The sequence below is a fragment of the Aquarana catesbeiana genome, linkage group LG11 (genome assembly GCF_042186555.1).
Source record: "Aquarana catesbeiana isolate 2022-GZ linkage group LG11, ASM4218655v1, whole genome shotgun sequence".
In the NCBI taxonomy this organism is placed as follows: domain Eukaryota; kingdom Metazoa; phylum Chordata; class Amphibia; order Anura; family Ranidae; genus Aquarana; species Aquarana catesbeiana.
In genome coordinates this window covers 252,480,347-252,499,473 of record NC_133334.1, presented here as the reverse complement: position 1 = coordinate 252,499,473, position 19,127 = coordinate 252,480,347, and the positions used below count along the sequence as shown (strand labels likewise).

The window sequence follows — 19,127 nt, the reverse complement described above, 5'->3', positions numbered from 1 at the left end:
TGAGGATGCCCCACAGATGCTCAATAGGGTTTAGGTCTGGAGACATGCTTGGCCAGTCCATCACCTTTAGCCTCAGCTTCTTTAGAAAGGCAGTGGTCGTCTTGGAGGTGTGTTTGGGGTCGTTATCATGTTGGAATACTGCCCTGCGGCCCAGTCTCCGAAGGGAGGGGATCATGCTCTGCTTCAGTATGTCACAGTACGTGTTGGCATTTATGGATCCCTCAATGAATTGTAGCTTCCCAGTGTCGGCAGCACTCATGAAGCCCCAGACCATGACACTCCCACCACCATGCTTGACTGTAGGCAAGACACACTTGTCTTTGTACTCCTCACCTGGTTGCCGCCACACACGCTTGACACCATCTGAACCAAATAAATGTATCTTGGTCTCATCAGACCACAGGACATGGTTCCAGTAATCCATGTCCTTAGTCTGCTTGTCTTCAGCAAACTGTTTGCAGGCTTTCTTGTGCATCATCTTTAGAAGAGACTTCCTTCTGGGATGACAGCCATGCAGACCAATTTGATGCAGTGTGCGGCGTATGGTCTGAGCACTGACAGGCTGACCTCCCACCCCTTCAACCTCTGCAGCAATGCTGGCAGCGCTCATAGGTCTATGTTCCCTCTGGATATGATGCTGAGCACGTGCACTCGACTTCTTTGGTCGACCATGGCGAGGTCTGTCCTGAGTGGAACCTGTCCTGTTAAACTGCTGTATGGTCTTGGCCACTGTGCTGCAGCTCAGTTTCAGTGTCTTGGCAATCTTCTTATAGCCTAGGCTATCTTTATGTAGAGCAACAATTCTTTTTTTCAGATCCTCAGAGAGTTCTTTGCCATGAGGTGCCATGTTGAACATCCAGTGACCAGTATGAGAGAGTGAGAGCGATAACACAAAATTTAACACACCTGCTCCCCATTCACACCTGAGACCTTGTAACACTAATGAGTCACATGACATCAGGGAGGGAAAATGGCTAATTGGGCCCAATTTGGACATGTTCACTTAGGGGTGTACTCACTTTTGTTACAAGCAGTTTAGACATTATTGGCTGTGTGTTGATTTTTTTTGAGGGGACAGCAAATTTACACTGTTATACAAACTGTACACTCACTACTTTACATTGTAGTAAAGTGTCATTTCTTCAGTGTTGTCACATGAAAAGATATAATAAACTAATTAAAAAAATGTCAGGGGTGTACTCACTTTTGTGAGAAACTGTATGTGCAAAATATACAGGCATCGTTCAGATATCCCCACTGATTCCTTTCACCATAAGAACAATCATAGCGTCTGTTTAGCATGTATTATTTATTTATTTATTTCAGGTACTTATATAGCGCCGTCAATTTACGCAGCGCTTTACATATATATATTATACATTCACATCAGTCCCTATACCCTCAAGGAGCTTACAATCTAAGGTCCCTAACTCACATTCATACCTATACTAGGGCCAATTTAGACAGGATCCAATTAACCTACCAGCATGTCTTTGGAGTGTGGGAGGAAACCGGAGTACCCGGAGGAAACCCACGCAGACACAGGGAGAACATGCAAACTCCAGGCAGGTAGTGTCGTGGTCGGGATTCGAACCAGCGACCCTTCTTACTGCTAGGCGAGAGTGCTACCCACTGCGCCACTGTGCCGCCCTGTCCCTTCGCGCTGACTCCTGGGAAACACACAGGTCCCAGGAAATAGCGGAGACCAGTTACGATGCGCAGCGTGACTCGCGCATGCGCAGTAGGGAACCGGGAAGTGAAGCCGCAACGCTTCACTTCCTGATTCCCTCACCCAGGATGGCGGCGGCAGCTGCCGAGAATCGAGCGGGTTATCGGCGTCGGCTGCCGACATCGCTGGACCCTGGGACAGGTAAGTGGCCATTTATTAAAAGTCAGCAGCTGCAGTATTTGTAGCTGCTGGCTTTTAATATTTTTTTTTTAGGTGGATTTAGGTGGACTCCCTCTTTAATTCTTTTTTTTTTTTGATCTCAGGCTTTCCAGCCTAGAGGAGAATTTTTAAAGGGAAAGTGTAAAAATAAAAATGAATTATTTAATAACAAAAAAAAAATTAAAGCACCCCCGTCCCTCCCCCGAGCTTGCATGCAGAAGTAAACGCATACATAGGTCGCGCCATATGTAAACGATATTCAAACCACATTTATGAGGTATCACCGTGAACGTTAGAGCTAGGGCAATAATTATAGCCCAAGACCTCCTCTGTAACTCTAAACATGTAACCTGTAAAAAAAAACTTTAAAGCGTCGCCTATGGAGATTTTTAAGTACCAAAGTTTGGCGCCATACCACGAGTATTTATGAATACTCCGCTATTTATGAATGTGTTTTTTTTTCCCAAAAAATTGCGTTTGAAAAATTACCTTTCTAAAGGACGATTGCTCAAGCATAGAAAAAAACCTCAGTCCCCTTTCAGGAAGTGAAAAACTGCTTGACGTGCATGATGGTCAATGAGCGAATGTCTAGTATACTCAAAGACGTGCATGCCAAGTTCCTTAAAGTTTGGGAGCCTTGGTTGGCGTATACCTTCCCTGAACTTCCTCTGAGTAGTATGGATCGGCTCTGACTAGTTTCCTGGATGATCCCGGGTCCCCCCTCTCCTTTTCCCTTTCCCCCCTTCCCACTTTCTCTTATTCTCCCCCTCTCTTTCCTATTTCTCTCTGTTCTTCTTCTCTTACCAGAGCTCCTAGCCCTTTTTTTTGATCGCTAACAGAGGCCCAAGATGATCTTAAGTGCAGAGTCAATGCATTTTGTCCTGGTTTTTTTCTGCACTTTCGGGGGTCACCCCAAATTACGTAAGTTACACTCAGGATTTATATGACTGTTAATTAAGAGGGTGCCCTCCTCGGTTTATGTTGTATTTCCTTTTGTTGTTTTTGCTCCAGTTCTAGCCCCTGCGTGGGCAATCTAGGTGCCTTTGACATTGTTGTATGTTTAATACTACTTCTGCAATAAAACTTATTGAACCAGAAAAATTACTTTTCTAATTACTAATGATAAAAAGTTGCAATGACCGCCACTTAATTCCCTAGGGCAGTGATGGTGAACCTTGGCACCCCAGATGTTTTGGAACTACATTTCCCATGATGCTCAACTACACCGCAGAGTGCATGAGCATCATGGGAAATGTAGTTCCAAAACATCTGGGGTGCCAAGGTTCACCATTACTACCCTAGGGTGTCTGCTAAAAAAAAAAATATATATAAATATATATATATATATATATATATATATATATATATATATATATATATATAATGATTGGGGGTTCTGAGTCATTTTCGACCCAAAAAAATGATGATTTTTACATGTAGGAGAGGAGTGCTGGAATTTGCGTGGTGTGGAAGTGGTTAAGTCGCATAGATTTGAACGGCTTCCATTGACATACATCAACTATGACTTGTCATGTGACTTTATGTGTCTAAAGTTGCATGACAAGTCACACAAGTAATCTGGTTAGTGACTTGAGTAGGTGGTGGTGTGATCATGTGGTTTTTGAAGCAGGCACACATAGAATACAAACAAAAACACATAGAATACACAGTAAGTGAATGATATATAAAGGACACTGGGTAATTAATTCAGCACAAAGTGAATTTATTTGTTTAGGATACGCTTGGTGTGCACAGTATAAAAGACACAGATTGATGCACTTTAAAATTTGCACTCATATACAGTATATACTGTATATTTTGATGCAAATTTGATGTACCTTGATGCACTTTAATTGCATGGCCTGCACAGTGTAAAAGGTCCATATAATTAATGCATTTTATGTACATGAATTTGTGTATGACGTTCTCAGAGAATAGGTACAGGAACTCCTCCCTTCTGAGTCACTTCCTGTCTCCGCCCCCTACCCACCTCTCAGCACCATCCTTTGGTTCCACCCCCTACCTACCTCTCAGTACCGCCCCTTTAGAGAATACAGAACCGAGTAACATTTTGTGGTGCTAAGTAATTTGTATGACATTTATAAATGAGAACAAGAAAAGCAGTAAAATAGATCACCTGCAGGCAGCAATATTAGACCCCACCAGCAACAGTAGATTCCCACCAGCAACAATGGATCCCCACAACCAAATATCATTCCAGCAACAAAAGACCCCTGGAAGCAACAACAGATCTCCCAGCAGCCAGCAACAGTAGACCCTTCCCTCAACAGTAGATTAATTCCAGCAACAATTGGCTCCCCAGCAACATAAGCCCCCTCCCCTCTCCCAGCAACAATAGATCCCTCAACAGCAGCAATAGACCTTACATAGCAACAAAAAGACCACCACAAAAATAGATCCCCTCCAGGATCAACAGATGCTGCAGCACATCCCAGCACCCCTTGGCATTACATACACTCAGAACTGGAGGTGCCGAAACGCCGTTCCCCCACGTTCCCACTGAAAAAGGCCCTGGATGTCACACTGGTTTAGAATACTTAGGGAGTATGCATAGAGACATACCTTGTTTAAGATTAAACTATTCTGATTTCATGCAGCTACCGGTAGAGATCCTTTAATAGCGTGGGTTTTAATATTTAATTAGTGACTTATCTGACAATACTGGGGGGGGGGGGCATTTTTCTGAAACACTTGGGAAGGGGGCGGGCCTTTATCTGGCAACAATAATCAAGGGGGGGGGGGCTTTATCTGACAATACTTGGGGGGAGGAGAAAATCACATGGTATTTCGTGGTCCTGTAGGTAGAATTCAGGATAGGAAGGCCAGGAAAACTCGGGGGGCTTTATCTGACAATACTTTGGGGGGGCTTTATCTGACAACACTCAGGGAGTGCTTTATCTGACAATACTCGGGGGGGTTACCTGACATGACTTGGGGAGAATATTTACCTGATAATTCTCAGGGGTAGGGGGGTGGGGGGCTTTTATCTGACAATACTTTAGGAGGGGTTATGAAGAGCTGTGTGAGGGGTTATGAAGATTCTTCCTGCACCACACTCACAGACTCTGGGGCAGGAGTACCGTTTATCATACAATACTTGGAAGGGCTTTTACAGTGCCTTGAAAAAGTATTCATACCCCTTGAAATTTTCCACATTTTGTCATGTTACAACCAAAAACATAAATGTATTTTATTGGGATTTTATGTGATAGACCAACACAAAGTGGCACATAATTGTGAAGTGGAAGGAAAATGATAAATAGTTTTCAAATTTTTTTACAAATAAATATGTGAAAAGTTTGGCATGCATTTGTATGGCGCCCCCCTGAGTCAATACTTTGTAGAACCACCTTTCACTGCAATTACAGCTGCAAGTCTTTTTGGGGATGTCTCTACCAGCTTTGTACATCTAGAGAGGGACATTTCTGTCCATTCTTCTTTGCAAAACAGCTCAAGCTCTGTCAGATTGGATGGAGAACGTCTGTGAACAGTAATTTTCAAGTCTTGCCACAGATTCTCAATTGGATTTAGGTCTGGACTTTAACTGGGCCATTCTAACACATGAATATGCTTTGAACCAAACCATTCCATTGTAGCTCTGGCTGTATGTTTATGGTCCTTGTTCTGCTGGAAGGTGAACCTTCATCCCAGTCTCAAGTGTTTTGCAGACTCTAACAGGTTTTCTTCTAAGATTGCCCTGTACTTTGCTCCATCCATCTTCCATCAACTCTGACCAGCTTCCCTGTCCCTGCTGAAGAAAAGAATCCTCACAACATGATGCTGCCACCACCATGTTTCACGGTGGGGATGGTGTGTTCAGGGTGATGTGCAGTGTTAGTTTTCCACCACACATCGCATTTTGCTTTTTGGCCAAAAAGTTCAATTTTGGTCTCATCTGACCAGAGCACCTTCTTCCACATGTTTACTGTGTCCGCCCAAATAGTTTCTTTCAAACTGCATATGAGACTTCTTATGGCTTTCTTTCAACAATGGCTTTCTTATTGCCACTCTTCCATAAAGGTCAGATTGTGGACTAATGGTTGTCCTGTGGACAGATTCTCCCCCCTGAGCTGTGGATCTCTGCAGCTCCTCTTGGCTGCTTCTCTGATTAATGCTCCCCTTCCTCGACATGTCAGTTTAGGTGGACAGCCATGTCTTGGTAGGTTTGCAGTTGTGCCATTCTCTTTCCATTTTTGGATGATGGATTGAACAGTGCTCCGTGAGATGTTCAAAGCTTGGGATATTTTTTTATAACCTAACCCTGCTTTAAATTTTTCCAAAACGTTATCCCTGACCTGTCTGGTGTGTTCCTTGGCCTTCATGATGCGGTTTGTTCACTAAGGTTCTCTAACAAACCTCTGAGGGCTTCACAGAACAGCTGTATTTATACTGAGAATAAATGACAAACAGGTGGACTCTAATTACTAATTAGGTGACTTCTGAAGGCAATTGGTTCCACTAGATTTTAGTTAGTGGTATCAAAGTAAAGGGGGCTGAATACAAATGCACGCCACACTTTTCAGATATTTATTTGCAAAAGGTTTGGAAAACCATTCATCATTTTCCTTCCACTTCACATTTATGTGCCACTTTGTGTTGATCGATCACATAAAATACATTTACGTTTTTGGTTGTAACATGACAAAATGTGGAAAATTTCAAGGGGTATGAATACTTTTTCAAGGCAAAATATCTGACAAGACTCAGGGAGATATTTATCCGATAATACTCAGGGGGATGGGGACTTTTTAATAATACTCGTGGGGGGTGGGGATTTTTATCTGACAATACTCAGATACTCAGGGAGGGGTTATGAACAGCTATGACCTGATACTTCCTGCACTCCATATACAGACTCGGAGGCAGGAGTACCTCTTTGGGGGGGGGGGGGATGACAATATTTGGGGAAGGGGGGGTTTATCTAAAAATACTGGGGGGGGGGGGCTTTATCTGACAACAATACTCAGGGAGGGGTTATGAACAGCTATGACATGATCCTCCCTGAACCATACTCACAGACTCGAGAGAACCCATCTGGGGGGAGAATAAGGTTTCCCTTTAGGTGGGCTGACTTTCCTCGGGGGGAGACCAGAAGGATCCCAGGTAGGGGTTTTCCCTGGGGGGGGGGGGTATATGGTCCTCGGGGATGGGAAGATTTCCCTGAAGAGGGGAAGAAGGTCCCTATGGGGGAGGACCTAGGAGTCTTATATGCATAGAGCTTCCCAGAAAAAATGCCTAGTGTGGGAGGGGGATCATCTAGAAAGTTCACCGTCTTCCCCTTTGTACCCTCCCTGTGCACCCACATCAATAAGCCCCGCCTCTGTATACATCCTGGTCATGATGGGTAAGGACCCCCCTGATGAAGCTGTGACCCCACAATCCCACCACACTTACCATATCTTTTGGCCTGGATGGGGTATTCGTAGAGGCAGTCATTGGTCTTGCGCTCCCCATTGATAGTGACGTTTATGAGGGGGTAGCTGTGGTTACAGCTCTGCGTTAGATTTAGCCAGGCAGAATCGGCACTCCTGGGAGATGGATGGCCATGGATCTCATGGTATAGGGTGATCCCATAGGTAAAGTTCAGAATATGAAGGCCAGGAATCCAGTGCACACAGAACGAATACAGCCCTCGCCGATCCGGCAGAGTGATGTTATCGGAGGGCAGGAAAGGGGCGGAGACAGTCAGTTCCTCCGCGGAGTTCTTCACTCTCACCATATTATCCGAGGAATTGCCATTCCAGCGCAAGATGTTCCTATTCTCCGTCTGATTCCTCCATCCACACAGAGAGGAGCCCCTGACATCGGACAGGAGGCCTGGGGAGAGAAAACCCATAATTATTAGATGGAATGTTCAATACCTGAAGAGGACCGATCCCCCAGTCTATAGGTTCTCTATACAATATATTGACACAGACCATGTACAATTTATAGGGCCACACTAGTCTCTCTATAATACAATGACATGGACCATGCGCAATCTATTGGGTCACGCTGGTCTCTATACAATACGATGACACTGATCATGTACAGTCTATAGGTCCACACTGGTTTCTATACAATATAATGACATGAGCCAAGTACAATTTATAGGGCCACACTGGTCTCTCTACAATACGATGATATGGACCATGTACAATCTATAGGGCCATACTGGTCTCTATACAATATGATGATATGTACCATAAACAATCTATAGGGCCACACTGGACTTTATACAATATGAAGACATGGACCATGTACAATCTATAGGACCACACAGGTCTCTATACAATATGATGACACAGACAATGTACAATCAATAGCTCCACACTGGTCACTGTGCTAGAGGGAGCGTCAGCTCTCTGGCGTAAAGTATCCTGCTCCATGCACTGATGTCAGAGTTCCATGTTTTTACCTGTAAATTGAATATTTAATTTTAATGATCATAGAACTAACCCTATCCTAACTAAACATACCCCGACTAACCCAAACCTAACTATCCCTACCCAAGCTAACCTAACAAAACTAACCCTAGGTTACCTATTTAAACTTATAATAATTATAATATTAATAATCATCATCATAGTATTAATAATACATAAAATTATTAAGTATAATACAATATTATTTAATATAATATGTAACCTATTCTTAAACTAACCCTAACCCAACTATCCCTAACCTAACTAACCCTAACCCAACCTAAGTAACTGTAACTTTGTTCCCTGGAAATATGATGTAATAATAAAGCAGTTTTTTTGGAGGAGGACGGGCACACACCCACAGCTCAGTACAGCTAGGAGAACTCTATTGTTTTCAGGGGTAACAGAAGATGTCTTCCCTCGAGGAAAAGAACTTCAACTGAGACCTATTCTGCCTTTCAGTGAATATCATACAAGAAAGCTCCCAGAGGTCGGGTGGATGGTGAACGGTTGGGTGGACATGCTCCTAAAACATTACAGAAGAAGACTGACATTCCCAGGATCTTACTAATCTCCCACTGCTACCTACACTGACTGACTGGGGACAGAACTCTGTGTGCACGTCTATGGTGAACATTATTAATTTCATTGTGTAGCTGCAACATCGACACTTCCTGAGACTTTGCCGCACACCACAAGACTAAGCAACACATAGACTGGGGGGGGGGGGGGGGAACAAGGTAGTCTGACTGGCTTAACCATTTTCCATTTTCTTTTTTTTTTTTTTACCATTTTCCATTTTCAATTGTAAGCTCAGCTGAACATCATACCTTCTGTATGTTAATTGCATACACTGCTACAGAATATGGGGAAGCTATAGGGAGGAAATCTAATAATAATCACCTTAAAGGATTGTTCATTTATAAATAGAATTCTCTGATTTCCCACACAGACAGGAAACTGCCGCTTACAAGAGTCCTCAACCAACATATACCGAAGCGGAGTCCTGCAGCGTCCAGTCATTGCTGGGACTAAAAGTTCCATCCCTACATGTATCCTCCTAACTAACCCAAACCTAACTCACCAGCAGGGTCCATCCTTAGAAATGGGGTTATAAGGGCAGCATATTCCCAAGATCCTAACCGACTAAATTCAGAATATCCTGGAACTGGATTCCAGATTTCCTCATCAGAAGATGAAAGAAAACAATTGTAAGTTAGCTAGACTTCATCTGTGATGTAGATGTTTCATCGCTCAGGTAAGTGGCTTCATCAGTTCTATCAATCTCAGAAGCCTTCCCTGATCACCCTCCTCCAATAACCTTCATCTAATTCCCCTCATCCAATCACCTTCTCCAATCATCTTCTTCTAATTACCGCCTCAATTCCCCTTCATCTCATCAACCTCATCTAATCCCCTCCATCCAGTCGCCTTCTCCAATCATCTTCTTCTAATCACCTCCTCCATTCACCTTCATCTAATCAACGTCATTTAATCTCCTTCATCCATAGTTACCCCTTGACCGCTACTTCTAGTTATACCATGAGCGCTACTACTAATTATCCTGTTTATAACACTACTAGTTATCCCATGACCAATACTACTATTTATCCCATTACCACTACTACTATTTATCCCGTTACCAATACTACTTATTATCCCATTACCAATACTACGAATTATCCCATTACCAATACTAATGCCCCGTACACACGGTCGGACCTTGTTCGGACATTCCGACAACAAAATCCATGGATTTTTTCCGACGGATGTTGGCTCAAACTTGTCTTGCATACACACGGTCACACAAAGTTGTCGGAAAATCAGATCGTTCTAAACGCGGTGACGTAAAACATGTACGTTGGGACTATAAATGGGGCAGTGGCCAATAGCTTTCATCTCTTTATTTATTCTGAGCATGCGTGGCACTTTGTCCGTCGGATTAGTGTACACACGATCGGAATTTTCCGACAACAAAATCCGTTGTCGGAAAATTTTATATCCTGCTCTCTAACTTTGTGTGTCAGAAAATCCGATGGAAAACGTGTGATGGAGCCCACACACAGTCAGAATTTCCAACAAAAAAGGTCCCATAACACATTTTCCTTCGGAAAATCCGACCGTGTGTACGGGGCATACTAGTTATCCCATGACCACACTACTACTAGTTATCCAATGACCATTACTGCCAGCTATATGATGACCAGTACCACTTGTTATCCTTTTACCAATACTACTAGTTCTCTCATGACCATTACTGCTTGTTATCCCATGGCCCCTACTACTAGTTATTCTGTTACCAATACTTCTAGTTAAAATATAATTAAAAACAAATAAATAAAAATGTTAAGTATACACCAAGTCAAAACTTTGTTTATTTTGGATGGAGCGGTAAAGGGGGGCACAATCCCTATCAGATTTTTATTGCTGTAGGTGTCCCCATTATATAGATTCAGCCTCTCTTTTTGTTCTGATAAACATTGTTTGAAACGGAAGAGATAGAAAAATTGAAAAATTGAAAAATTTTAAATTTTTGAGTTGTAACCAGACGTGAAAGTAAAGAATAATCTGTACAACCTGAGAAAGTTTCAACCATTCCCCACGACTCTCCACCATTCCCTGTCATTCTCTACTCTAAAGGAAACAAGTTTGAGCTTTAGATCGAATATCTAAGAAGAGTAATGAGTGCAGATCAAAGCCGAGCTGCTGGCAACGTGCCCATTTTCCTCGAAATATCAGATAGTATTTCACATAGAAGACTGATGAGCTGACATTTTTGAACTAGTAGAGAGAGACCTAACATCACATACATGACATCACCTGCCCATTCCTGACCTGACGAACCAGAAACCTCGCTTCACCTGCCAGAGTACAATCCAACACACACCTTCCTCCACACATATCACACAGGAACCCGGGACCCCGCTCTACCTTTCAAGGTACACACACCTTCACACATGATAAACCTGGAACCCCACCCCACTCCACCTGTCCACCACATTACTGGGTACACACTCCTTCACACATGAAGAACTTGGAACCCCACTTCACCTGTTCAGTTACAACCCAACACACACACGTTTTTCCACTTATATCACATATGAGGAACCCGAAACCCCGCTTCATCTGTCAGGGTGCAGCCCAACACGCACCTTCCCCCACACATATCACACATGAGGAACCTGGAACCCCGCTCCACTTGTCCAGGTACAACCCAACACACTCCTTTCTCCACTTATATCACACACGAGGAACCCTAAACCCTGCTTCCCTTGTCAGGGTGCAACCCAACACACACCTTCCCCACACATATCACACATGAAGATCCTGGAGTCCCGCTCCACCTGTCGGGGTACAACCCAGCACACACCTTCCCCCACACTTATCACACATTAGGAACCTGGAACCCCGCTCCACCTGTTGGGGTACAACCCAACTCACACATGAGGAACATGGAACCTCGCTGCACCTGTCGGAATAAAGCCCAACACACACCTTCCCTCACACAGATCACACATGAAGATCCTGAAACCCCGCTCCACCTGCTGGGGTACAACCCAACTCACACATGAGGAACATGGAACCTCGCTGCACCTGTCGGAATAAAGCCCAACACACACCTTCCCTCACACAGATCACACATTAAGATCCCGGAACCCCGCTCCACCTGTTGGAATACAACCCAACACACACCTTCCCTCACACTTATCACACATTAGGAACCTGGAACCCCACTCCACCGGTCAGGGTACAATCCAACACATACATGAGGAACATGGAACCCTGCTGAACCTGTCGGAGTAAAACCCAACACACACCTTCCCCCACACATATCACACATGGAGAAGTTGATTATTCTGTACCGCACAACAGGTACAAAGCACCCACAACATGGACATACAAAGCTCAAGATACACTAAAATAACCCAATGTGAATAAAACCAGCAACATACAACCTCAAGATAAGTGAAAAAAAATTACACGCAGAAATAAACCACAAAAAAAACAACATACTACACAACATATCATACCACAGATACAACATAGCACGCCACAGATACAATATACTACACACAGCCACACCACAGACAACATACTACACACATGCATAAACCATAACACATGGGAAGAGCGATCTTCAGACTCAGATGCGGAGTCCTAGACTCATTATGAAAGCTCCCCGCGGGAACAATGACAATACTGTGTATACAGAGAACTCTCAGTTGGTGTCAGCCGGCACTGTGCGGCTCTCTGGGTTTTCTTCTGTTCGGCAGAAATGACTTTATGTCTGGAGGAAACATTATTTGAAAGAGTAAATCTAAAAACAGAACTCCACATTGCATTACACAGCACATCATAGTGCGACACTACAAAATGCAACAAAGTATAATACAACATATCACAATTTTACACAGCACAGCATGGTACAACACGAAAAAAAAAAACAAAGTATAATACAACAAAACACATTATACAGCACAAAATGATAAGACACTACAAAACACAACAAACTATAATATAACAAAACACAATATTATGGAGCACAGCATGGTACGACACTACAAAACACAACAAAGTATAATACAACAGAGCACAACATAACAACATAGAAAAAGAAAAACACACCAAATAAGATGGCACAATATAACACAACGTGATACAAAAAACACAACAAAGTATAACACAACACTATACAAAATAAACACAGTATTACCATACAACAAAATATAACACAACAAAGTATAATACAACAAAACATGACAAAACACTATACAATATAAACATGAGAATATACTGCTCGGATCCTTGGAGTACTGGATCCTTTCTTATACAGCCCTTGCGTAGGCGTACTGTGCCTTTGTAAGACTGTGCTGTTGTTTTATTACGCTTTTGTTGTTTTTGTTTATTTTTTTGGGTTTGTACACTTGAAAACATCAATAAAAAAAGATATAAAAAAAAATAAAACCATGAGATAATACACTAAAACATGATGCAGCATAGTATAAGCCCACTAAGTAGGATGCACTATATAACACAACATGATATACCGTAATACATTTATACCAGACGATGGTTTTGCATTGTACAACGTAACACCATACAGATCCCCGCACCAGCAACAACATCTGCACACAATACAATGACCTGTCGCCTTTATATTCTACTTGGGGGCAATTCTATCATTTGTAGATTGAAATCCCAGCAAATCCTACACGCACATTATGAATTTTTTATCAAGGAAACAAAATAAAAAGTAATAAAAAGTACAAAATTGTGTATTACAGCCACCAATCACAGTGCGTATGTGCGTCAGATTATATTTTCCTGTTAGCCTCCCAGAATCTGCATGTTTTACTAATACAATTCATTATATGTAACACATATTATACAATATAAATCTTCCACAAAAACACAAGGAGACTTCTACATATAACAAACAGCCCAATCCATCATATACATATATATAAAAGCTTGACAGAACAACACAAAATTTATATATATAAATGTAATATATATAATGCAAAGCGCTGCGCAAACCGTCAGCACTATATAAATCCTGCATAATAAAAAAAAAAAAAAAAAAAAATATATATATATATATATATATATATATATATATATATATATATATATATATATATATATAGCTATAGATATAGATATATTAGATATATTATTTGCTGTGGGGTGCCACATCCAGAAATAACACAAATCCAAAAAATTCATTTTTTTTTCTTTCGTATAGATTTTTAAGGCACCACAAGGAAAAGACTTGAATAACATAAGATTAATTTACGCAAATTTATCTCATTTTACATTTAAAATCAATTGACATAAATTGTGTTTTATGTGAACTGATTTTTTTATGTAAAATAAAATACATTTATGTAAACAAATCTTATGTTAGTCAAGTGTTTTCCTTGTGGTGCCTAAAAAAATCCATGTGGAATTTTCCAATGTGGAATTTTTGCCATCATATTATATATATATATCCCTATTACAGGTGTTAGGTGACTTTATGGTAGTTCCAGGTAGGGGTGGGGGGATCCTGGGGTCACCTATCCCTTGGTGGAGTAGCAGGTGGCAGGGGACTGACTTACCTGTGAGCAGTAGCAGTGTCAGCAGAGCGGTCATGATGAGTCCAGGCTGAGAGTCTGAAGAAGGAGAAATGAAGCTTTGTTAGTGTTTGCAGAAGGAGGGGGGTGTGCCTGAATAGAGCAATTCATTACACATTGTCACCACAAGAGGGAATCCACACACACATCACCCAGCACAGAAGGGGTTACAGGAGTCTCTGGTAGGGAAGGGGTTATGGATGCTTTTTTTTTTGGCAGGGAAGGGGTTATGGATGTCCCTTTGGCAGGGAATGTGTTACATTAGTCTCTGGCAGGGAAGGCATAGCTCCCAACTGTCCCTGATTTTGAGGGACTGTCCCTGATTTGTCCCTCTTTCCTCCTCATTTGTCCCTCATTTTGGTCTGATCTATATAGTTGTATATAAAATGTATTTTTTATCTTTCAAAAAGTGTTTCCCAGTACTAAAACTTTCATCCAATTTCTAAACTGCTGCATTTGTACATTTTAAGAGCCAATATAAAGGAATAGTAGTGGTAAAAAAAAGTCCTTGTGGATTTAATTAACCTTTTTTTTTTGGTTAATTTTCCTTTAAGGGGGTGTGGCAGGGGGTGTGTCCTATGCCTACATACGTTTATTAGCAGGTGTCCCTCATTCTCATCTCAAAATGTTGGGAGGTATGGGGAAGAAGACCAAAAAATTCCCCTATGGTGATATGGGGAAGGGGTTATGGCAATCTCTAGCAAGGAAAGGGTTATGGAAATTTCTGGCAAAGAAGGGGTTACAGGAGTCTCTGGCGGGGAAGAGGTTACTGGAGTCTTTTATAGGAAAGGGTTATGGGAGTCTCTGCCAGGGAAGTGGTTACAGGCGTCCCCTTGGTAGGGAAAGGGTTACATGTGTTTCTGCGATGGAAGGGGGTTATAAAAATTTCTAGCAGGAAAAGGGTTATGGGATTCTCTGGCAAGGAAGGGGTTACAAAAATCTCTAGCAGGGAAAGGGTTATGAGAGTCCCTGGCAGGGAAGGGGTTACAAAAATCTCTAGCAGGGAAAGAGTTATGGGAGTCTCTGGCAGGGAAGGGGTTACAAGTGTCCCCTTGGCAGGGAAAGGGTTACAGGTGTTTTGGCCATGGAAGGGGGTTATAAAAATCTCTAGCAGGGAAAGGGGTTATGGGAGTCTCTGGCATGGAAGGGGTTACACAAATCCCTAGCATAGCAAGGGTTACAAGCATAATCTCTAGCATAGAAAGGTTTACAAGTGTCCCCTTGGCAGGGAAGAGGTTACAGGTGTCTCTGGCATGGAAGGGGTTACACAAATCTCTAGTAGGGAAAGGGTTATGGGAGTCTCTGGCAAGGAAAGGGTTACAAGTGTCCCCTTGGCAGGGAAGGGGTTACAAGTGTCTCCAGCATGGAAGGGGTTACAAAAATTTCTGGCAGAGAAGGGGTTATGAGTATCCCCTTTGCAGGGAATGGGTTACAATAGTCTCTGGCAGGGAAGGGGTTACAGGAAGCATTGGGTACAGTGTATACAATAAGCGTCTCTTTGTCCTTGGCAGACATTGTTTGCTATTGTCTGGGCAGGTTCCGGTGAGGCTCCACCCCCCTCAGGTGTATGATTACAGGTAATAATGGAGTGTGGAATCCTCCTTGGGGCCTCTATGAGAGTCGTTTACAGAGCTTGTCATATGATCCCTCTGAGTACATGCCGCCAACTGAAAAATGAAAAACTCTGACAATGTTATTAATTTGACAAAGAACAGTAAAGGACACCTGGCTACTGTCTGTCCCTGTCATAGGAAAACTCACTGTGAATATGTCACCATGTACTGCCATGTTCATCCAGCTGTGCCCTCATCTTCTCATTATGTCACCAAAAGTTCCCATTACCAGAATCACCGGTATCACGTTCAATGATGTCACCAGAACATCCCTTCCTGGGCCACTACCAGAATGACTGGTGTCACTTCCCATAATGTCATCAAATGTCCCTTCAAGGGCCACTACAAGAATCTCCAGTGCCACTTCCCATGATGTCACCAAATGCCCCTTCTTGGGCCACTACCAGAATCACCAGTGTCATGTTTCATTATGTCACCAGAATCTCCCTTCTTGGGCCACTACCAGAATCACCAGTGTCCCTTCCCATGATGTCACCAGAACCTCCCTTCTTGGGCCACTACCAGAATCACCAGTGTCACGTTCCATTATGTCACCAGAATGTCCCTTCGCATGCGACTACCAGAATGACAGGTATAATTTCCCATAATGTCATCAAACGTTCCTTCAAGAGCCACTACCAGAATCGCCAGTGCCACTTCCCATGAGTTCACTAGAATCTCCCTTCTTGGGCCACTACCAGAATCACCAGTGTCCCTTCCCATGATGTCACCAGAACCTCCCTTCTTGGGCCACTACCAGAATCACCAGTGTCACGTTCCATTATGTCACCAGAATGTCCCTTCGCATGCGACTACCAGAATGACAGGTATAATTTCCCATAATGTCATCAAACGTCCCTTCAAGAGCCACTACCAGAATCGCCAGTGCCACTTCCCATGAGTTCACTAGAATCTCCCTTCTTGGGCCCCTGCCAGAATTACCAGTGTCCCTTCCCATGATGTCACCAGAACCTCCCTTCTTGGGCCACTACCTGAATCACCAATGTCCCTTCCCATGATATCACCTGAACCTCCCTTCTCGGGCCATTACCAGAATCTTTGAGGTCACTTCTCATAATATCACCAATATCCCTCCCTGGGCCACTACCAGAATCACCAGTGTCACTTACCATGATGTAACCAGAACCTCCCTTTTCTGGGCCACTTACAGAATCACCATAGTTCACTGTCCTTGAGGTCACCAGAACCTCTCTTCTTGGGCCACTATCAGAATGATCAGTGTGACTTCCAATGATGTCACCAAAATGTCCCTTCCTGGGCCACCACCCAAATCACCGGGGTCACTTTGCATAATGTTACCAATATCCCTCCCTCGGCCACTACCAGAATCATCAGTGTCACTTCCCATGATGTCGCCAAACATCCCTTCCCGGGCCACTACCAGAATCACTGGTGTCACTTCTCATAATGTAACCAATGTCCCTTCCTGGGCCAGTAGCAGAATCACCAGTGTCACTTCCCATGATGTCACCAGAATGTACCTTCCTGGGCAACCACCAGAATCACCAGTGCCACTTCCCATGTCGTCACCAGAACCAGCCTTCCTTGGCCACTACAAGAATCACCGGTATCACTTTCCATGATATCATCAGGACATTCTTTTCTGGGCCACTACCAGAATTACCAGTGTCACTGTCACAGGAGGGCCCACCTTCACCCTCACCTGGGAATCAGAATTTCCTTTTTTTTGTACCACATGGCGAGTCTGATAGATCTCCATCTTCTTTCACTGGACACGCACTTGACTCCCCAGAAACTTCCATAGCCATGATGTCCTCCAGAAGGTGAAATCTGTACTTGGTTTCAGCTCTTGGCCTCTATCCTCCCTTCATAGTGTGCCAATACTGAGGCAGAGGAGGACTTCTACAGAGGTTGTCAAGGGAGAATAAGCTCTTCTCTGTGGTTGGGTCCCAATAGGCCCACCAAGAGAGTGACAAGTTAATAACACCTCTTGGCATGACACTGCCACTCTACATGGGCTGAACCTCCATTGTCAACCATCTACCTACAGGATTACACACATCAACTGTCCTCAACTTTGTCATGAGCAGGACTTTCGTATATATACATTTGGCCATCTTAGCAATGTCCCCTGCTGGTACATTCACGGTGGGTGCCCCCTGGCTCCTCTCCTGCAGAGCTCAGTTACAGGGCTGCCATTCAGCTCCCTCCCATCTTATCGGTCTTGTACTTCTTCCTGTACAACATGTAGCCTGCAGGACTGTCCTCCTACTGGTCAGTGACTCCAAAAAGTCACAACTCTTCTTCAATTGTCTTGAGTCTTATAGTATTGAAGCGTTTGGCACTTTCACACAGAAATCATCAGTCTCCATGTTTCCACCAGGACAGGTTTCTCACATCATACACCAGCCTTAACCTAAAAATACCAATTTCAACTCATATGCCCCGTACACACGGTCGGACATTGATCGGACATTCCGACAACAAAATCCTAGGATTTTTTTCCGACGGATGTTGGCTCAAACTTGTCTTGCATACACACGGTCACACAAAGTTGTCGGAAAATCCGATCGTTCTGAACGCGGTGACGTAAAACACGTACGTCGGGACTATAAACGGGTCAGTAGCCAATAGCTTTCATCTCTTTATTTGTTCTGAGCATGCGTGGCACTTTGTGCATCGGATTTGTGTACACGCGATCGGAAATTCCGACAACGGATTTTGTTGTCGGAAAATTTTATAGCCTGCTCTCAAACTTTGTGTGTCGGAAAATCCGATGGAAAATGTGTGATGGAGCCTACACACGGTCGGAATTTCCGACAACAAGGTCCTATCACACGTTTTCCGTCGGAAAATCCGACCGTGTGTGCGGGGCATTAGACCGTTTCTAATGAAGAGGACAGCTATAATGTCACTTACTTACCGCACTGACATTAATGGAAGAGGGAACATCAACCGGTACTTGACATCTGGGTGTGGTCAGAGTAGGGTGCTATATAATAATGGTGTTTCCTATGTAGGCGGCTGTGGCCCTTTGGCCACCATCTATAGTGTAACTAACTGCTATACACCTCCACAACAATTACCTACATGGATCTGAAAT

The 19,127-nt window shown here is 43.3% G+C and overlaps 1 protein-coding gene across 2 annotated transcripts in view; it reads right to left on the bottom strand.

Annotated features, from left to right (window-relative positions):
• LOC141112633 (adhesion G-protein coupled receptor G1-like) overlaps positions 1-14,509 on the bottom strand; it is a 43,498-nt gene extending 28,989 nt beyond the window's left edge. For both annotated transcript variants that reach the window (XR_012236625.1, XM_073605603.1), the window contains exons 1-2: positions 14,415-14,509; positions 7,304-7,726 (exon numbers count right to left, since the gene is read on the bottom strand). Coding sequence is in view for 1 of the 2 variants with exons in the window: in XM_073605603.1 (XP_073461704.1) it covers positions 7,304-7,726; positions 14,415-14,448 (457 nt within the window). In the remaining variant the exon portion in view is untranslated. The remainder of the gene's footprint in view (positions 1-7,303; positions 7,727-14,414) is intronic.
• Positions 14,510-19,127: the final 4,618 nt, after the last annotated feature.